Genomic DNA, 22,677 nt, shown 5'->3' on the forward strand with positions numbered 1-22,677 from the left:
ACGATATAAAAAATATTGTTAAGATACTACGTACAGTACGTATATTTTCTTACTAAGTTGATGATCGCAGGATATGAAATATATACATGCACGTTCTTTGTGGGTGTGTGAACAAGCTAGATTCACTTGCAATATGCACAATAAAAAGTTTCCACGAGTTATTCATTTGCAGAAAATGTTTTAATAAAGTTTGCGTCGTCGGGACACTAAATTTCCCCACAATAATCGGCAATTAAGACACTTCACCCATCGTTCCTTTTTTCTAGATAAATATTTCAACAATAAAGCTTGTACTAATTTTTTTTTGTTTATTTCCAGAAACTTTTGATAAAAATCTTTTAGGTAATGGCATACGTTAAAACATTTAAAGTTAAACACAACATACAAATGATTTAAAGTGAAAATACAAATGAAACTTATAATTAAAGCTAGATGACAAATATACAAATAAAACTTTAAATATATATTAACATTTAAACATAGAAACATTTATTACACGTACTCCGAAATCTGTTGTATATGTCTATTTCACCGAATTTCTCTAGGAGATATAAAAGGTAGATACATGTAGTCCTAAATTCACGATCATAAAATTTGTCCCATAGATCCTGCGGATATATCATCGATCTATCGTCACAAAACAAAAAAAAAATTTAGTATTACTATAATGGTTTTATTATATTTATACTCTAGTATTATAATTAAAGAACAAATTGGTTGATTTGTCTAAAATTATAGTAAATTATAAATAAAAACAATGTAATCATATTTTGATTTGCTATTGATCGAGCTTTTTATATATAAAAAATCCCAACAACATTATGCACAAGTATCTCTGTCTTATCAGATTCTGAAAATACAATAAATATACTTAAAAATTAATGTTGTCTTAATCAAAATTCAAAAAGATAGCCGTGGAGACTTTTGAAATTGGTGTGTAATGTCTTTCATCGTTTTGTGTAATTGTACTAATATTTCCTCAAATTCTCTGTGTAAATTTGTGTTTCATTTTCACCCAAATACTATGATGAATGACTATGTATAAAGTCTTGTTGGTTTTTTGATTACATAACTGCAAAGTCAGTCAACTGACTAGTTAACTGACTTGTTGATCCTTTGATAGCGACATCATTTATCCGGTAAGAGTACGGCAATATTCAGCACGGATTACGTTCATTTTATTACGACTTAATGAAAAAAGAAATACAATCAGTTTACATATTTCATTCTTTCAATTGCCTCTTAGTGTAATATTTTATAGAAAATTATGGGTTTCCATAGTTTATAGTTCCTATTTAATTTTGATGACGTTAACAACAACCGTAAATCGTTCTCCCTAGGAATTATAAACAATATGGCGTCCGCAAGCACGACCAGCAGCAAGAAATCTGAAAGAGAACGTAAGAATGTTTGTTTTTGTTTGATTGTCATGTATGACTATGTAAATATCATAACAGCTATTGAATTAAATGTTTGTCTAAGTCATTTTGTATCCTAAATATTTAGTTAGAAAGAGAAAATTTCATTTTTTTTAATCGTTTACGAATGTCATTTTTAGTTCAGAAACAACAATAATGTAGAATTACAATGTAAATTGGCCTGCTTAACTTGCTGATTAGATTTGTTTACAGTTTTATCGATATCATTTTGTTTTATGCTGTTCTATAAGTTTCTATGTATGTAAATAAGTTCATGACATAGCTAAAGAAATCATGGGACACATCTAGTTTGCAGACCCAGGAAGATGATAATTATAGCACTGAATGCTTATTCAAGTTATTGGGGGCAGTGGTCCCCAGCCCCAATATCCTCAGTTTATTTGACATATTCATTTCTAAAGCTACAGCAAAATTTAAAATAATAGCTAGTAACAGAATAATGGCATATAAGTAACAGAAACACATGAACATTTGATTAATCCAGCAGGGGTGTGGAATTTTGGAATTTTTCCACTTGTCCGAGGACAAGTTGGATTGAAATTTCTAGTTGTCCGCAGCCCAAATTTACTTGCCCCCCCCAAAACAGTGCGGATTATGTAAGTTCAGCAGCTATATTTTACTAACTGAAAATTATCTGCAAGTTTGACCATAGACATTGTCTGAATTACCTTCTTTTGGCAGCCAGACAATAAACTAGCTATCCTGAAATAAATGTATTCCTTTCGAATCATACTAATTTCTAGTATCTCTCTCTGACTTCGTTTTTTGACTCTTTGGGAGTTTCTACAGGCTTTGAACTATTCATTCTAATAAAGAATTTGTTTAAGTTTTTTTTTGTATGCAAAGAAATAAACTTTGCAATGAAATCATCTGTGCTTTATATTTTTTGCCGCAATACAACCAATGAGTTCCTATAGCACATACGTCTATTGAGAGGCTTCATAGGGGGTAAAAAGAAAACAAAATGGGTTATATAATTAAACTAGTTTGTAAAGGTGATATGCAATATTGGAATGAAATAAAATGATATAGAGTAATCTGTGACCAAAATTTGGCTTTTAATTTTTTTTTAAATGGCTCTGAAATTCACTTGCCCGCCGACAAGTCCAATGAAAAAATCGACTTGTCCGCTGGCAAAAAGGCCCGAGTCGGACAAGTCGGACATAGGAATTCCACACCCCTGTCCAGGGTCTGCTAAACTACATGTACATGTACACATTGTAGGACTAGATTCTATCTAAAGTATGAAGATAGGTGCCAGTATATTTTTATATGATAAAAGATAATTTAAACAAAAAATATATATATATTCAAATATGCTTCTAAAAAGAATAGCATAATTGAGACTTAAATTAAATGCATTGTCAAAACCCAATATAACACTTATTTCAAAACTGTTTTGCCTTTGATATCCTGATGTCACCAACAATGACTTGTGATAACCTGTTTTCATATGTTGTTTGCAACAACTTTTGCATGTTTATAAAAAGAAACATGTTCATTAAATGGTGTACATGTCAAGTTTGATTGCAATTTTTTTTTATCACAAATATATTTTAAGACACAGTGTGGATTGAGTAGAAACATGAAAGCTGGAGTAATTAATTTACATTATACTGTAAAGTAGCCATCATTAAATAATAATTTTTAAAATTATTTAAAAAGTTGAATTCATTGCAAAGAAGGAAATATAGTGCCATTTATGTTTTAATTTTTAGACATTTAAGGCTTATTGTCAAATTCAACTTGTAAGTATCAGAATAATACTATCCTTTAGGTAGTACCACCTAATTATGTTGATGTTATTTTCACAGCTGATGAAGGTATTTATGCTCACACATATTCACTTTCTTGAAATCACTATAGTATAAGTATGACTCAAGATAAAAAAATATTCTTTAATAATATATACTTGTGTCATAAATTAAAGAAGTATTGAAATTAAGAAACTGGTGAAAGTTAGTAGTTAGTCTTTACAAACTGATTTCATCTTCACTAAATGATTTTTTTAACACCAAGCACACATCCAATCCACATTTTGTACTTTTATAATTTTTCTTTCCACAAAAATTTTGTATAAACTGAGCACTTGTACACATGAGGTGGCTGGAGAAGGTTGCACATAATTGTTTTAACTGGTTTAGGAAATTTGTAATATTGTTATTATATTAGTGTGGAGTAAGGAACCATGGAGCTTAATTATGCCTGATTGAGTCTGACTGATCAGCAGGGCAGCCACAAAGACCTAGAATATACAAGATTGTTTCATTTCTTAGTTTGCTACAAACTTAGAGCTAATGGAAGCAGAAAAACGAAACCTTAATCAAAACTTTAATTATGTTTAAGTGTGTTTAGAACCCATAACCCTAAGTCCAAGTATCGGCTGCTTCTGCATGAGGCTTTGCAGTTTCCCTATTACACCACTCACCACAGTCACCCTGGCTAATACAAAATGAATGATACAAGGTTAATTAGCCAATCTGCTTTCCCTAATTTCAGGATAAATCTATTTCATTGTTTACATTAAACACATTTAGAATGTTGGGTTAGATGGTAGTGAGATTATATATATCTTATATAAAATACTGCAATTGAGAGTATGGGCAGAGTCATTATCCTGCCAGCTGGTTAGCATATAACAGCTTAGCACCATAATATGGGATGCTAATTAAGTCTTTTCATGATGGTTTTGTAGATTTAAAGGAGAAATTTAATACCTCCATAAATGTCACACTGCATGTATTTGTCTTTAATATATTACTATATATATTACTATATATTATTACTTAATTATATTTTAAAGTAAATCATCTACCTCAAATAAGTGTAAGAGGCTTTTATACTAAATTTTTTGAAAAAGTTGAATAAAAGAAAAATGGTTTTCAGGGGGTCGCATTATATAATTCAACTTGTTTAATGAATTCAATACTAAGAGGCTATTCCCATTTAATATCCTCTATTTATCATTGTTAGTTGACCTCTTATCTACATGGTTTAAACTCCAGCTTTGATTTCAAGACCTGAGTCCCCCCCCCCCCCCCCCCCAAATAATACACATTGTTTTATCATTTCTTTCACCTCATTTGATTAGTCTTTGGGTTGTGGAAAAAAGTAAGTACTTTGCCTGCACTATATACAGTTTTTTGACAATTAAAAGCTGTACATTGTTTAAATGAATACTTATTCTTATCATATTTATTACTATGATTAAACTTATAACCTTTAGACAAAATTGTAGCTGATGTACTTATAACTTCAATTATTATAACCAACGTTTAAGCTTATGTTCATAAAACATGTGGGTTCAAACCCCATATTCACTAGGGGCAAGCCATTGTGAATCCTTGAGTAAGAAACTTCGAATTCAGTCATTAATTCGCAGCTCAGTACTGTTTGGTTCCATTAACAGATTTGAGAGTGTTTTGAAGCTTAGTTATAGCTTCCTACTCAATAAAACTAAAATTAATTCTGTATAACACATGTATTTGGTTGTGCTTTTAAACAATATAGCAATTCATAATATCTACAGGATTAAAAAATGAGCTTGGGGAAGCAACAGAGAAAGGGGATGTGGATAAAGTCAAAGAGATTCTAGAGAAAGTGACCGTCTCAGATATGAAGATAAAAAGAGAAGGGCTTGGTAAATCCCCATTACTGATAGGCTGTACTTACGGTCAGATTCCTGTGGTTGAAGAATTTCTTCAGGTATAGAAATTTGTCAAATACATACATCCATTTTTTTTTTAACCATTAACCTACCTGGAGCCAAAGGGGATAAACCTGTGTCACCAGTACATAGCCAGGCCTGTCTGCACATCATTTTAGTCTATAAGTCTATATTGTTTGAATCTCAAATTTTTTATTTTGATAAAAAATCTCTTTAACTTTGAATGGCCACTCTTCAAAATTCAAGGCATAATAAATCCATTCCACAAATGAAGCAGGTTATCTAATACTCTTTGCTGAATATGTTTGGTTGACCTTTTTTCTTTTTAAAAGTTTATTCGTACAATTTGGCTGTTTAGAAATGACACATACTGTATATCAGTTTTTAAACTTAAGTTAAATACCAATGAATTGTTTAACTCCCCCCCCCCCCACATGTTTTGTTGCATATTTATAACTATTTGTATTGAATTATTATTTCTACTACATTGTATTTTAAATATTTTGATATTATTTTTTTTTAGTCCGGAGCAGATCCTTTGTCACGTATGTCAAATGGCAGAACAACATTACACGAGGTGTGTGTTGGCGGTCACCACGAGTGTCTGAGCCTTCTCCTAAAGTACACAGATAAAGTCAATGTCAAAGACAGAGATGGCCAAACACCAGCTCACCTTGCAGCTTTCAACGGAGAAGTGAAATGTTTACGGATACTCTCAGAAAATGGTTGGTATTTAAGTTCGATTTTCACAGGATACCTAGACCAGATTTTCTTTGTCAATTACAGACTTTGTGAAATTTTATGTAGCTGTTGGTAACACTGAAGAATTAAAGAAAAAATTGATATGATAAAGACAATTGTGCATATTAATTATTTCAAGGCTGTCAATTAAGACCAATCCGACAAATTTATTATTCAAAACTGTAATTAAAAAATAGCATGGCCCTGTGGGTAACACATCAGACTAGTAATCTAAGGATTGCTAGTCCTATGAGAGGCAAGCCCTTGTTTCCTAATGAGCATGCAACATTAATCCCCATTTCTCAGTACTGTTTGCTTCCAGGAATGGATCCAATAGTATTTGTTAATACTTTAAGCTTCACTTTCAGTACAATCAAAATGGCAAATTGATAATTTCAAGCATTTAAGTAAAATCAATCTGGCAAAATAGTAGTTTCAACTTGCCTTTCAGAAAAATCAATTTGGCAAAATGATGAATTCAAGAAAGGCAAAATGATGAATTCAAGAAAGACTAATCTGGCAAATAGTTTTTTAAGCAAAAAAAAAATAAAAATCAAATCAAATCCAACAAATTAATAATTTCAAGCCTGTCAATACATGTATAGATTAATTTTGGCAATTTAAGGCCATGCAATCTGGCAAATTGAAAGCTTCAAGCCAGTCAATAAGACCAATCTGGCAAATTGATAAGGCAAATTATTAAGTTTAGGTCTGTCAATAAAGACCAATCAGGCAAATGTTTAGATTCAGGCCTGTCAGTAAAGACCAGTTTAAAAAAAAACAACAACTGACATTAAAATGATTGTGACAGTGACAAGTTCAATTTACTTGTTGGCATTTTTTTAGAAATGATCATTGGTGCATTTTAGACTGTATCTAAATTTATCAAATTTTGAAGTCCTGTAGTGAGTCGGTGGTATTAAAATATGAAGTACAGTGGCATAATTATGGAAAAATGATAATATGAAAGTTAGTTAACTCTGTCAAAGTTTGCATGAACACAAAACTAGTAAATTTAGCCATTGTTACAGTTTTTTTAAAGGTTTTTCTTGAGATTTTATGCAGTTTTAAACTCAATGAACTTTGCAACGTTTTAAATTTATCTTGTAATTAATATGGTATTCGATACAGGAAATAAATGTCAGGTTAGATCATTTTATTGATCATATGACAGAACATGCGGAACATCAAAAGATTTTTTTGTGACAGATGTTGCTTTAAGTTGTTTTTTTATCTTATCTTTTAAAGGGACTCCGCTGAGGTTTAAAACCCTAAAAACATAACATTTGAATTTCTTACATAAATGAGCTGGGGGACTTTAAACAGAAATATATGCAAAGATAGTTAAGAAATATACTTTGAAATAAAATGAAAATGGTATTTTTATGCTTTACTTAGCCCAATTTGAATAAAAAGCGTGTAAACACTTTTGATTTGGGTCACTTTTTTGCAATTTGAATAATTATTCTGGAAAAAACGAAGTGTGCGAATGATCTGAAATTTTGCACAAAGATTAGTGTCTAAACCTACATCAAATGGTTCATTTATCTGGAAAAAAATATTTCCAGTCCCATCATGTCAAAAAACCTCAGTGGAGTCACTTTAAATTGTGTTTTGAAAAAAGCACATCCATTGAAACAATACATAAAGTCGACAGTCAGTCATACATGTACATGTATTTATGTCATAAGTAGCCTAAAATACTCATAACTATGAAAAAAACAAAATGATGAGTCACAATTTTTAAGTATATGTGTATACAGTGAGTGTATAAGTCGATATTTCTGCATGTCGAAAAGTTAGTGAATTTAAAATTCCAGACATTTTGCTTGAGGAAATATTAGTGAATCATGCAAGTCTGGTAGAATTTAATGACAGACTGGTTGATATTTATCCTAAACTAAATTTTTGCAATTTTCATGAATTTGCTAAATTCCCTACGATTTCCACTTCGCTAACTTAACCACATATAGTAATTTTGATAATATTGATTAATACATGTGGATTTGAGAAGTCATTGTACCAATTTAAAAGAGGGATGCAATGGCCTAGTAGATAAGGTGTTTGCCTCTGAACCTTGAAGATCATTATATGGTAAAATTGAGCATTTTTTGGGTAACAGCCATATTTTCTCATATCGCATCAGTACTGGTTAGTGTCAGGCAGAAAAGTAAAAAATGATTTAAAATGTATATATATGAAGAATAAGAATTTCTTTTACAATTATGCTTAAAAAGGTATGGTTAAACTATGTTGTTACACCTGAAATGCTCTTGGCAAACCCATACCATGCTGGAACCAAAAGTGATTAGCCTTGCCTCCAGTATTGAGCCAGGCCAGCTTGTACATCCTTGTAGACTGATCAGGCTCTATACTGTTGGCTTACCTGAACTTCAAATTTTCATCTTGTTATTCCTAAAATTTATAATTATGAATCACAAGCCCATTGGCATAAAATAGGAAAACTTGTGCTTAGAAGTAGCCATTTAGTCATGAATGAAAACACGGCTTATGTTTCAATAAACAATTCTTAAAAATGAAAGGTGAAACAGAAGTCCATGTAAGAAATTGAGCAGGTTTAAATGGTTAAAGTTATATTGCTTTATTTAATACAGGTGCCAATTTAGTAGATGAAGACTATAAAGGGAGACAATGTGCTCATTTAGCCGCTATGAGGAATCATAAGAAGGTGTTACAGTTTCTGTTTGACCTTGGAGTTGACCTTGATTGTAGATGTGAGAATGGGAAGACACCTGTGCACTATGCTGCTCAATACGGAGGTCAGTATACTTTCAGTAATTTAAAGTCTTAAACAAGTTTACATTTCAAGTAGAGGGACATGAACCCTTTGACTGCTGGAAATGAAAGTGATTAGATTTTGCTACCACTATAGAGCCAGTGCTGGAAAATTATGATCGATTAGCTTTTGCCACCATTAATTATTACAGCCAGGGTGGCCTGCATGTCCATTCTGTCTGACCAGGCTCTTGTCTGTCAGTAGCTCAAGATTTACATCACAAATATAAAGCCAGGCCAGCCATAACAACTCTTCTGTCCTATTAAGCTGGGTTGTCTAGGTGATAGAGAATTTTCTAGGCTCAATCTCCAACGGATCTTGTATTCTTGACTGATCATAAACCAGCACATATTGTTAACTGACCAATAAAAATCCTGAGATTTGAGACTAGACTAAAAATTTGAGGCCAGACCCTGTACTGTAAGCTGGTTAAATTTAAATACATGTACATGTATTAATATTCCGAACTTTCTTAAAATACTAAATATGAATATCATAGTAAAACTTACTTATTATTATAATTTTGCAGTGTAAATTGAGTTGAGATATTTTATAACTTATAGGCCTTTGCAAATGAGTTCATATGAAATTGCTTTTTGCAGTTAAAAACAGTGATGTAGAAAACAAAGTTCATTTTCGGCTACAATTGTGTGCATTTAAAAAAACAACTAGAAATCAGTTATTTTTTTCATCTTCATAATCTAAATTATGCAAATGTTTAAAATTTTAGATTACGCTTGTTGTGTCACGAAAACGTGAGTGAGAGCATTGAAATAATTTGCTTTAGGGACTGATAATGACAATGTTTAGATATAGTAAATCAAATGGAAAATAAAAATCATGAATATTTTACTGATAAATCTACTGTTTTATAAATTAAGTCACGAATTCATTTTATAAATCAGATAGTAGTTGCGTATCTGTTTATAAATGTGTCATGAATTTGAAATTTAAATTGAATGTTGTACAGTCACTTTACCAATACTATACTGGAACCAAATTGTTACCCAATTAGCCTTTGCCACCAGTGTGGAAGCACTGGTTGGCCTGCACAACTCGAGGCATTCTGACCAAGGGCTCTATTAACTATTGGCTAACCAACTTCAAAAATTTTCAGTCTTGATATCCCCAAATTTCATAATGGATAGTTCCTAAAATAGAAACTGAAAGAATTTTGGCAGGTACTTAAGGTCAAGGGTTTAAGTCTTGCATACTGATTACAGACATGACTTTATAATGTTATCTTTTAAATAAAAATCCCCTGTTGGCAACATGTTAAATCTTTGATTTTAATAACCCATTAAAGGGTATAAAAACTTTAAACTAGCAAAAACAATAAAAAACTATTGATACCATGTTGCTTTCATAGTATTGGTCATATCCAATGAGAGTTTTGACAAAAAGTGTCTTTTTAATTTGATGAACAAAACAGACAAATGTCAACAAAGAGCATGTAAATGATGTTTCTGTAGGTATAATAATTTCTTCGAGAATTGGTAAAGGCAAGAAATTTTTATCACTATTCCATGGGAATCCATCCAGGATAAAAAAAATCTGAAAAGTCGGAACTGAACTGCTGACGAAGAACACTGTCTTCCTTCACATAGTTTTTGTAGTAAACAGTTGTCCCCCCTGCCAGCCAGCTCGCCCACCAGCCGAATGTTCCGGTGGTCATAATGGTATGATTGCACATGCTCAAAACAGCAAGATCCACCTCTGGTTTCTTATGAACAAATACTAAATTTAACAGTTTTTGATACCTTCCAAAACGCCATAGCACCCATCTTATATCGTCTGAGCAAATTACAAATGTAACTCTCGGAAAACGCTTCTTGAAATATGCCATCGCATTCTCTATGTAGGTAATGGGAGCAATATTATAATCAGATATTCGACTTTCATTTTTAATCTGTCCATAAAACATATCGCCTCTCCTTATATGCACACCAACGTATGTTGAATTTTGTCCGTAGAATTTTGCCTTTTTCGTTGCAATGTGAAAAATCTTTTCTGCAGTGGCCCTTATATGGTCATTAAATTTCAGTTCTTGTCTAAGACTGTTTGTGACGGATTTAAAATACTTCCATGATTGAAGATACGTATGCAGTTTTACAAATATTTGCGTGAAATTTAACAGTTGAGGATCATATGCACAGTGAATACTTTCAAACTTTTTAAATGCATTTTGACAGTATTCTTTACAATGAACTTTCTGTGCAGATGTGTTAAAAACTTTTGCTATTTGATCATGTTTACTGATGCGTAGTGTCATATTTTTTTGTCTCGCTATTCCAAAACCAGATGCATATTGAAACATTAGGTTGCCAAGGCGACCTTGAAACGAAACACAAAGAACGTTGACTGGCGAGTAATACACTTCTGGTGGTTTGAATGATGGTAGATTATGAAGTGTTTGAACTTTAGTCCTCTGTAATGCCCTATCTTTATCATCCAACTCTAGTAAAATTACCAGAAACAGTATCGAGGCTACTAAAAGAACATCTGCAAAAGAAAATTTTGCTATATTCTTAAACAGAAAAAAGATGATCTAGATATAGAATTCATGTCTCTTTCCTGAGATTTATTCCCCATATTGCCAGTCAGAATCAATATTCTGCAAAAGTCCTTAATACCATTGTGGTGATTGTGCAAAATATTGATAAAATCATTTGTACTACAACTACAATGTACATAAATTACCTTATTAAAGGCCTATTATGACTCAGAAATGCTTTTATTTCTCAAAAACTTTTTATTTTAGTGAACTTTTATGCTATTAGTTTCCGAAAAAGTTACCAATTTGGCAAATTACCTGAAACTGTCTGGTTTATCTGTTGCTTTTTGGCAATTATAAATTTAATCTTAATTTTATCTTGTGCAGCTTTAAGTTTACTCACTTACTGCTCAGATTTAGAAATCATGTTAGATAAGATTTACTCTGTCACTTGTGGAGACTCATTTGAAATGGTTATTATGGGTTAGAAAAAAAGTATCCAAGAAAGCTGGTTACATCTGAGATATTACCAAACAAATTAACATAAAAACATAACATTTAACTCTCAGATATACAATGGACTGTTCCAAGTTCAAAGCAAGACAGGTCCATTACACAAATAAAGCATCATCAGGTATTAAGGGCCATTATAAAACAAATTAACCAAGGTATAGTTGAATTTATCTGCTGGTTGAAAAATGTTTAGTTTATCAAATTATAATCATCTCTAAACTGGATCATCATTTTTGTATTGTAAGAAATTTAACAGATAAAAAAATGCATACTTACATTTAAAGATCCTGACACGGTTTGGGAAACTTAAAATGAATATATTCATTGTCCAATGTAAAAAATTAATATCACTAAATAAACCTGCATATATTTTGCATCCTAAGTCCTGTAAATGTTTTAGCTACAGGTTGCAACTATTTTGTGTTCTGGTAGGTTGATTTAGGTGTGACATGATTGTTTCTATTAATAATTAATGACAAGTGCTAAAAGATACATAATGCACAATTTATTAACCCAGGTGATAATTTGATTATTGTAATATATTAAGTAGATACATGTTTTCTGCATTTGTTAAATAATGTCTATAATAGCATGAATTGTTAATACAAAAATTATATTGTACGGGTATCTACCAATTATGACAATTGCTTGAAATCCATAATCAACTCATTGTTATATGTTATAGAAAGAACATCAAAATACAAGGCTTTCTAAGTAGCTTCCCTGAGTATAAATCAGATTGTGGGTGTTTTGATTTCCTTTTTCTTTTTTATCATCAGCAAAAATAAAAACACTTTCCCTGTCATCACAATATGAAACCCAAGAAAAAAGTAACCAATGTATGAGCACCTGAATATGACTTTTCTATTGTTATCCCTTTCTCTGACGTCACAATAAGTAAACCAAAGAAAAAATGAGCCAATCAAAGAGCAATATGGATTTCTGAGGCAGATGTACCTCTATGTGAAGTCAAAACATGTTTATTTTATATTTAAAATACAAAGAGATTGTGTAGCAATTATCAATATATTAAAATTTCCAATATTTTTTTCAGCGTTGCAGTGTCTTATTTTACTTGTTCAACGAGATTGTGACATTACCCTTGGAGACAATAATGGCTACCTTGCCTTACACCACTGTGCCAAGAACAATAAAGTAGACTGTTGTAGATTTTTAGTTAAACAAGGGACATCACTAGAGGCCACTCAGGCAGACGGCAAAACCCCAGCTCATGTGGTAGGTTTTTAAAAAAATGTAGTAATGGAGTAAAATGGATTATTCCAAATACAAATGATATTGCACAGAAAAACAGGATGGGCACAGGTCCCTTAACTATGAGTTAACTTTTTTACAGAGTTATGCCCCTTTTTTTACTGTCAAGCACTGAGAAAAGTGTCTTACGGACAGCTCTTGAATAGTATCATAACCCAAGACACATATTAAAACTGTCTGAGTTGTATTATTTATTGGTAATTTTGTAGTATGTCCTATTTTCCAGGCAGCGCTTAATGGTGCAATAGATGTCTTACATTGGTTGCTTGATAAAGGTGCTGATCCGAACAGTCAAGACTGTAAGTAATGTGGTTATAACACTTTATCTTCTATAAATAAAATAAATAATTAGCACCCGCAACCATTTCTCTTCCTTGGAATAGTCCACATGAACAACAGTAATTTGAAGCTTATTAAAAAGCAGCAGAACAATGCAGGGGGTAGATTTCAGGCTGGTGAAATGGCATGGACTGGCACCCTGACTGTACCAGGACTAGTGTAAATCTAGAAACTTGGTAGAATAGTTTTCTTTATACATAACACATATAACATATGATACAATGTTGATTGTAAAATGTAGGCAATGTGCTTTACAAACATGAAACTGACTTTCTTATTGGTTTCAGGGTACTTTCACCTCAGGATAAGTTTTGCTTTGCAATCAAAGTTAATTTGAGGGCAATGTGTCCTAATATTGTAATTTAGAAGGAATGAAAGTAAGGCATGATTTTTGTTATTTTTGGGTATCAAGGAGATGGAAGAAAATGCTTTCAATATAGGCTCAACTATCTTCATTCACATACATAAATTTGATACACAATTTTGTTTCAAGGGAACTTTTTATTCTTTATGAAAAAAATATCAAGCAAATAGTGATTAACAATATGTATAATGGTAAATGTGAGATTTTAAAATTTTATTTTCAGATTTTGGGAACACTCCAGGTCATTATGCCAGCGAGGGAGGGTTCCCTAACTGTTTAAATTGTTTCCTGCAACATGACGGAGAGATTGATATACAGAATATTAAAGGTGACACACCTCTTGATACGGCTAAAAAGTTTGGCCACCCTCTTCTAATGGAAAAAGGAGGTATGTCTTAAATAATGTATTTCATGTACTAACAATATTTAGTGGTGTGGAACCTCTTAATAGTTATAAAAAAAACTGTATTGTGGTTTGGTTGCAAGTCACACCCACACAGTGACGGTCATATGACAACTTGATTTGTAAAGGAGGACATTGGGTTCCTATTTAAGCATTACTACAGGCACAAGTGGGTACCTGTGTGGACTCAACATCCTTTCATAAGATTGATGTATAGTTTTCTCACATGAAAGAAATGAGCCGCGTCACGACAAAACCAACATAATGCGTTTGCGACCAGCATGGATCCAGACCAGTCTGCGCATCCGCGCAGTCTGATCAGGATCCATGCTGTTCGCTATCAGTTTTTGTTCTTGTAACAGGGTTGGTAAGCGAACAGCATGGATTCAGATCAGTCTGCGTGGATGCGCAGGATGGTCTGGATCCATGCTGTTCGCAAACGCACTATGTTAGTTTTGTCGTGACACAGCTCAAATCAGAAATTCTTGGTCACAGACAGTGATCTTAAGCTGACTAGTTAGAAGCACTTCGTATCATTTTGTCTGCACTGGTGTGGGTTAAAATAGACAATTTCAGGATATTGTGTTCTTTTATTGAAATGTTGGCCTTATGGTTAAGGTGTCTGGTGCTCAACCTAGGGACAGTAGGTTCAAGCCATACTCAGGTCACAACAATGATTTTTCAGTCATAAACACCAGTACTGGTTAGTGCCTGTAAACTAATTTTAAAGTGTTTAAGTTGCGTGTCAGGACAATGATTTTTCATATAACACCAGTACCGGTTAATCCCTTGAAGCCAATTTTAAACTGTTTCAGATTTTAAAGTGATGTGTACTTTATAGTAGAGCTTAGATAAATTTGTTAAATCTTAGATTTTTAGCTCAGCTGTCACAAAGGGTGAGCTTTTGTGATCGCTTTTCGTCGTTGTCTGTCTGTCGTCCGTCCGGCGTCCGTCCGTAAACTTTTACTTTAAATGACATCTCCTCATAAACCACTAAGCCAATTTCATCCAAACGTCACAGGAATGTTCCTTTGGTGGTCACCTTTAAATATTGTTCAAAGAATTTAATTCCATGCAGAACTCTGGTTGCCATGGCAACCAAATGAAAAAACTTTAAATATCTTCTTTTAAAAAACCCTAAGAGCTAAAGCTTAGATATTTGGCATGAAACATCTTCTAATGAGTGTCTACCAAGTTTGTTCAAATAAAAGCCCTGGGGTCAAAATTGGCCCCACCCCAGGGGGTCATTGATTTTCCCTATATGCATATAATAAAAACTTAAAAAATCTTCTTTTAAAGAACCCACAGAGCTAGAGCTTAGATATTTAGCATGAAACATCTTCAAATGAGTGTCTACCAAGTTTGTTCAAATAAAAGCCCTGGGGTCAAAATTGGCCCGCCCAAGGGGGTCATTGATTTTCCCTATATGCATGTAGTAAAAACTTGAAAAAATCTTCTTTTAAAGAACCCAAAGAGCTAGAGCTAAGATATTTAGCATGAACATGTGTTAATGGGTGCCTACCAAGTTTGTTCAAATAGAAGCCCTAGGGTCAAAATTGGCCCCGCCCCAGGGGTCATTGAGTTTCCTTTTTTGTGTATAGCAAAAACTTAAAAAATCTTCTTTAAATAAACTCAAATAGCTAGAGTTTAGATATTAAGCATGAAACATGTTCTAGTGAGTGTCTACAAAGTTTGTTCAAATAATAGCCCTCGGGTCAAAATTGGCCCGCCCCAGGGGTGTCATTGTTTTTTAACTATATGTGTATAGTAAAAACTTAAAAAATCTTCTTTTAAAAAACCCAATGAGCTAGAGCTTAGATGTTTAGAATGAAACATCTTTTTATAGGTGTCTACCAAGTTTGTTCAAATAAAAGCCCTTGGTTAAAATTGGCCCTGCCGGGAGGGGAAGAAGCAAGAGGAAGATCATTGTTTTTCATTATATGTGTGTCGTAAAATCTTAACATCATGAAACATCTTCTAATGGGTGTCTTTCAAGTTTGTTCAAATAAAAGCCCTGGGGTTTAAACTGGCCCCGCTCCAGGGGCCTATATACAGGTGAGCGACCTCAGGGCCATCATGGCCCTCTTGTTTCTTGTCTGCCCAATAACTTAAGATTCCTTTGATCCACAATCTTCATATTTGGCATGCATGTTAGTCATGATTAGTAGATGATCCATATTGATTTTGAGGTCACCTGGTCAAAGGTCACGGCCACAAGGGCCTTGACTAAAAATTAACCTTGTTAGCCCAATTACTTAAGATTCGTATGACTCACAGTCTTCATATTTGGCATGGAGGTTAGTCATGATTAGTACTTAGATGACCCCTATCGATTTTGAGGTCACTTGGTCAAAGGTCAAGGTCACAGGGGCCTTGACTAAAAAAGCTTGTCCGCCCAAGAACTTAAGATTCCTTTGACCCACAGTAGGGGCCTTGACTAAAAAAGCTTGTCCGCCCAATAACTTAAGATTCCTTTGACCCACAGTCTTCATATTTTGTATGGAGGTTAGTCATTATCAGTGGATGATCCCTATAGATTTTGAGGTCACTGGGTCAAAGGTCAAGGTCACAGGGACATTGACTCAAAAGGCTTGTTTGCCCAAGTACTTAAGATTCCTTTGACCCACAGTCTCCATTTTTGGCATGGAGGTTGATCCTGACCATTGGGTGACCCTATTGATTTTGAGGTCACTGGGTCAAAGGTGAAGTTCACAGGGGCCATGACTAAAAAAAGCTTTTCCACTCAATTGCTTAAGAATGCTTCGGTCAACAGTCTTCATATTTGGTATTGAGATTGTTTATGACTAGTAGATGACCTCTATTGATTTTAGGTGACTGTGTCAAAGGTTAAGTCACAGGAATTTTTTGCTATAATAAGCTTATCTACTCAAATGCTTAAGAATGCCTGTCTGCAGTGTATTGATTTCGACATTTTCACATTTGAAGCATGTAGAATACATAACTTAGCAATGCACTGGCTTAGTAACTCAGATTTGGCAGGGAGGTTGTCCTTGAGCTCTAAATGGCCACTTTTGATTCTGACAAAGTGGTATGCGGGGGTATTCAGGCCATGACAGTGGCAGTTCTAGTTGATCAAGCAACATTTTTTATTATCCCCCGCTGAAAATTTTCGGCGGAGGATATAGAAATAGTCTCCGTCCGTCCGACCTTCCGTCCTTCCGTCCGTCCTTCCGTCCAACATTTTTGTCCGGAGCATATCTCTAAAAGTATTTGAGTTATCAACTTGAAACTTCATAGGTGGATAGACCTCATTGAGGAGGAGTGCAGTGCACAAGAATGATAACTCTACCTTGCATGATTTTTGAGTTATTGCCCTTTGTTATTTTTCAAAAGTGATTTTTGTCCAGAGCATAACTCCAAAAGCTATGAGATATTAACATGAAACTTCATAGGTGCATAGATCCTCACTCAGGAGGTGTGCAGTGCACAAGAACGATAACTCTACCTTTCATAATTTTTGAGTTTATTGCCCTTTGTTATTTTTCATACCTAATTTTTCACCTGAGGGGAGCATAACTCAAAAAGTGTTTGAGATATCAACATGAAATGTCACAGGTGGATAGATCTTATTGAGGAGGAATGTTGTGCGCAAGAATGATAACTCTTCCCTATACAATTTTTGAGTTATTGCCCTTTGTTTTTTTTTATGCTATTTTGTCCAGAGCTTATCTCAAAAAGTATTTGAGGTATCAACTTGAAACTTCAAAGGTGGATGGATCTCATTGAGGAGGAGTGCAGTGCTTAAGAATGATAACTCTACCCTGCATTATTTTTGAGTTATTGCCCAAAATTAATTTTTGTCCAGAGCATAACTCAAAAAGCCTTTGAGATATCAAAATGAAACTTCATAGGTGCATAGATCTCACTCAGGAGGTGTGCACTGCACAAGAATGATAACTCTACCTTTTATAATTTTTGAGTTATTGCCCTTTGTTCTTTTTCATACTTAATTTTTCAATTCAATTTTTTTCTCAAAAAGTATTTGAGGTATCAACTTGAAACTTCATAGGTGGATAGATTTTTACTGAGGAGGGATGCAGCACACAAGAATGATAACCTACCCTGCGTTATTTTTCAGTAATTGCCCTTTGTTATTTTCAGCCATCAGTATTCACATAGGTTTCAAATCTGTAATCACTATAGCCATCAGGTTTCATTACCAAAAGACCTCTTAAAATGGAATTATTCCGCTCTACTACATATATATACTTCCAATGAGCAAACACATTCGGCGGGGGATGGCCATGTTGACATGGCTCTTGTTGTAATTGGTATTTTAGCAAGTGTCAACTGATCATTTAAATCTAAAAATAGATGCGAAAGCGCTAAATTTAAAAAATCAAACTGGAAACCCAATATGTTAATATTACATGACTGCAGAAATGAAGAGCAAAAGTAGATAGCTATAAAATGATATAAAATCTTTGACAACCATAATGTTATAATGTTATTTTAGAAGAATATTGTAATTATACAGCTGAATAACTTCTATTTTTTGTATATAATAATATAATTATAACACTCATAGTTCTGAAATCTATAAATAGGCCTTGCTATAGATATATAAATAAATCTTCATTTATGTACATTCACATAATAAATGCTGTAAAAGTTAGATTTCTTTTCATTTAGTTTAATTATCTGGACTCATTTTAAGTGAAAGAATAAAGTAAGAACATCACCTTTTAAAAGTATGTTTTAACAATTTTTATTATACCCCCGCACAACAAAGTTGGAAGGGGGGTATACTGGAATCAGCTTGTCCGTCCGTCCGGCCGAGCCAACATTTGATTATTATGAGCTTCATTCCGTAGTTAAATAAAGAACATAAACTCATAAAATTCAAATTAAGAGCTATTTTTTTGTTTTTATGAGCTTATTTTGCTTATGGACGTTGGTCCAGGTGGTGTTTATGAGCTCATTTGCCTCATAAACATCAAATTTTGGTATGTCCGTCCGGCTGTCCGTCGGTTTTTTCTTGTCCGCCCAATAACTTAAGATTCCTTTGACCCTTAGTCTTCATATTTGGCATGGAGGTTAGTCATGATTAGTAGATGACCCCTATTGATTTTGAGGTCACTAGGTCAAAGGTCAAGGTCACAGGGACTTTGACTTCAAAAAGTTTGTCCTGATTAGTAGATGATCCCTATTGATTTTGAGGTCACCAGGTCAAAGGTCAAGGTCACAGGGGCCTTGACTTCAAAAAGCTTGTCCGCCCAATAACTTAAGATTCCTTTGACCCACAGTCTTCATATTTGGCATGGAGGTAAGTCATGATTAGTAGATGACCCCTATTGATTTTGAGGTCACCAGGTCAAAGGTCAAGGTCACAGGGGCTTTGACTTCAAAAAAGCTTGTCCGCCCAATAACTTAAGATTCCTTTCACCTACAGTCGTCATATTTGGCATGGAGGTTAGTCATGATTAGTAAATGACCCCTATTGATTTTGAGGTCACCAGGTCAAAGGTCAAGGTCACAGGGGCCTTGACTTCAAAAAGCTTGTCCGCCCAATAACTTAAGATTTCTTTGACCCATAGTCTTCAGATTTGGCATTGAGATTAATCATGATTAGTAGATGACCCCTATTAATTTTGAGGTCACCAGGTCAAAGGTCAAGGTCACAGGGGCCTTGACTTCAAAAAGCTTGTCCGCCCAATAACTTAAGATTCCTTTGACCCACAGTCTTCATATTTGGCATGAAGGTTATCATGATAAGTAGATGACCCCTATTGACTTTGAGGTCACCAGGTCAAAGGTCAAGGTCACAGGGGCCTTGACTTCAAAAAACTTGTCTGCCCAATAACTTAAGATTCCTTTGACCCACAGTATTCATATTTGGCATGGAGGTTAGTCATGATTCGTAGATGACCCCTATTGACTTTGAGGTCACCAGGTCAAAGGTCAAGGTCACAGGGGCCTTGACTTCAAAAAGCTTGTCCGCCCTATAAGTTAAGATTCCTTTGACCCACAGTCTTCATATTTGGAATGGAGGATAGTCATGATTAGTAGATGACCCCTATTGATTTTGAGGTCACTAGGTCAAAGGTCAAGGTCACAGGGACTTTGACTTCAAAAAGTTTGTCTGCCCAAAAACTTTAGATTCCTTTGACCCACAGTCTTCATATTTGGCATGGATGTTAATCATGATTAGTAGATGACCCCTTTTGATTTTGAGGTCACTGGAATAAAGGTCAAGGTCATAGGGACTTTGACTTCAAAAAGTTTGTCCACCCATTAACTTAAGATTCCTTTGACCCACAGTCTTCATATTTAGCATGGATGTTGATCATGACTATAAGGTAACCCCTATTGATTTTGAGGTCACTGGGTCAAAGGTCGAGGTCACAGGGACCTTGACAAAAAAAAAAGCTTTTCTTCTCAATTGCTAAAGATTGTCCTGTATTGATTTTGACATTTTCACATTTGAAGCATGTAGAATACATAACTTAGCAATGCACTGGCTTAGTAACCTCAGATTTGGCAGGGAGGTTGTCCTTGAGCTCTAATTGGCCACTGTTGATTCTGACAAAGTGGTATGCGGGGGTATTCTAGTTCTAGTTTTTATGAAAGATACTGGTGTAAATGTGTGTTTAAGACACCTTTCTTGTCCATTACTATCATATTCAATTTGTTTACCAAACCAAGTAACATATAAATTAGAATACAGTATATAGGGAAGTATTTGCCTGAGTTAAGTATGTGGACCGGAGGCAGTTGGTTATCTATGAATTGCCTACACTTCCCAGCTTCCACCATTAGCCCACTAACTTTTTGGGGGTTTTTTTATGCTCCCAGCAGGGCTCATTAGGAAGGACGATTCAGGCGAAAACTTCGCCCTGTATATTCCCATTTCGACCCTTCTGATAGATCAAAGAGAAGTCAACTTCGCCAAAAATCTTAATTCCCAAAGAGTAATTATGTGGCGATGTAAAGCGCAGAGATTGTATCCGCCCATATGCCTACTGCTGATTATCATTATCCAATCAGAGCATCGCTTTATACTACGCTTATACCTGTTTGCTAAGGCTCTAAATGCATCGGCCAGAGACAGGTGTGACAGTTTTGCGAGTTTAATGCAAGAATGCATACATTTTAGCGGGAGATTCCCACTTTCTGCAGTCATACAAATGTATTTTCAAAGATTTTTCTTAAAATAAGAGGTATTTTCACAAGTTAAAGAGATCTCCCTCTTTTTGGTGTCAGAATTTCCTTATATGTTTATTGCAAATTCTAAAATCTCCCTCTTTTTGAAGAAAAATCTTCCTCTTGATTATCCAAAAAAGTTTACATGTTACATAATGGATTAGACGATAATTTTTCATTGTTTTTTTCTCGAATTTCTAAACACGTGCGATCTTTCCTAATCGATATACACAATGCACTTCTATGGCGGTGTTTAACCCGAGTAAAGGTTAGGTGCAATGGAGTTTTTACGGCGTTCAAAAACATTTTTTTTTTTTAGGCCCAGACTTGGTAACCTCGTTTATTCAACCCGTAATAGGTATGAGAGGGTTCAGGGGTCATGCATTCCCATCCTACCTTTGGTTAGTTACACAGCTAGGTAGATTGACCACTGATATAATGACAAAAAAAAGAAATTAAGAAATTGTGAAAATCAGCATAAAAACCAGAAAAATAAACAGACTTTTAGCATTTAACTTAAATTTTCATCATAAAATCCCCAATATTGCTAACAAGTCTCACTATTTCAAAATAAGATAAGGGTGTATAGATGTGATCTTAAATGTTTTCACAGTTGAAATTTATTTTCTAATATCTTTATCAAAAATGTACCCACTATCAGTCGGTTATCAGTATTCTGAAAATAGGACATTTAAACTTGTCATATAAATATAGATTTATATTCCGTGAATTTATTATTTAATTAGTTTCATTTGCCTCAAATTTTTAAAAACAAGATCAATAATTATAAGTAACTGCATATATACAATAAATTTTGTTCAAGAAAGAAATTCTGTTTTCCCGTTAAGCTAAGATTTGAATGTGTGTTAAAATACAATATTTCAAGGTGTTAATGTCTTATTCAATTCATAAACTTATCAAACTGAGGTACAAATTAAAATATAGTATATAGGGATGTATTTGCCAAAGTTATGTATGTGGACCGGAGGTAGCTGGTTATCTATGAATTGCGTACACTTCCCAGCTTCCATCATTAGCCCACTGTAATTTTGTTTTATTTTTGTCTCTTTTTGTAATTGATATTTACAAGATATAGTAGCAATATTTTAAAGAAATGTACATGTATGGAAAGCCATGGCTGTCTGATATTGTTCTTTTTCAATTTATTTAACCATTTGATATATAAGTTCGGTGACTTCGACTATATAATTATGAATTGAAAACACCTTCTTATTTAACCGGAATCCATTATGTTAATCCACAGTTACAATATATGAAACCATACCGTCAGTGTATGAAACCAAGTTAGCAATATATAAGTTGATTGTCTCAATATATGATTCCAATTCTTCAATATATTGTACCAAAGTCTAAGCCATGTATGGAACCAGATGTCCTTATATGAAACCGAATTATCAATACATTAATTCATTTTTTAGCTCCTAACAGTACAAAAAGTATTAAATGTGTAATTGAATAGCCCA

General features: G+C 33.8%; 2 protein-coding genes across 3 annotated transcripts in view; one reads left to right on the forward strand and one right to left on the reverse strand.

Moving 5' to 3' along the window:
* Positions 1–1,263: 1,263 nt before the first annotated feature.
* The window catches only part of LOC132739532 (ankyrin-3-like), a 45,075-nt gene continuing 23,661 nt past the window's right edge, over positions 1,264–22,677 (forward strand). For both annotated transcript variants that reach the window (XR_009627021.1, XM_060727249.1), the window contains exons 1-7: positions 1,264–1,400; positions 4,969–5,144; positions 5,630–5,831; positions 8,463–8,627; positions 12,706–12,887; positions 13,150–13,222; positions 13,850–14,014. Coding sequence is in view for 1 of the 2 variants with exons in the window: in XM_060727249.1 (XP_060583232.1) it covers positions 1,355–1,400; positions 4,969–5,144; positions 5,630–5,831; positions 8,463–8,627; positions 12,706–12,887; positions 13,150–13,222; positions 13,850–14,014 (1,009 nt within the window). In the remaining variant the exon portion in view is untranslated. The remainder of the gene's footprint in view (positions 1,401–4,968; positions 5,145–5,629; positions 5,832–8,462; positions 8,628–12,705; positions 12,888–13,149; positions 13,223–13,849; positions 14,015–22,677) is intronic.
* On the reverse strand, positions 10,097–12,017 carry LOC132739401 (galactoside alpha-(1,2)-fucosyltransferase 2-like). The gene is made up of 2 exons (XM_060727104.1): positions 12,012–12,017; positions 10,097–11,171 (listed from the first exon to the last, which is right to left on the reverse strand). The coding sequence occupies exons 1-2, from the start codon at positions 12,015–12,017 to the stop codon at positions 10,164–10,166; spliced, it is 1,014 nt and encodes a 337-aa protein (XP_060583087.1). The 3' UTR covers positions 10,097–10,163.

Source organism: Ruditapes philippinarum, unplaced genomic scaffold (assembly GCF_026571515.1).
Source record: "Ruditapes philippinarum isolate M1 unplaced genomic scaffold, ASM2657151v2 ctg2405_1_1_1_1, whole genome shotgun sequence".
Lineage (NCBI taxonomy): Eukaryota > Metazoa > Mollusca > Bivalvia > Venerida > Veneridae > Ruditapes > Ruditapes philippinarum.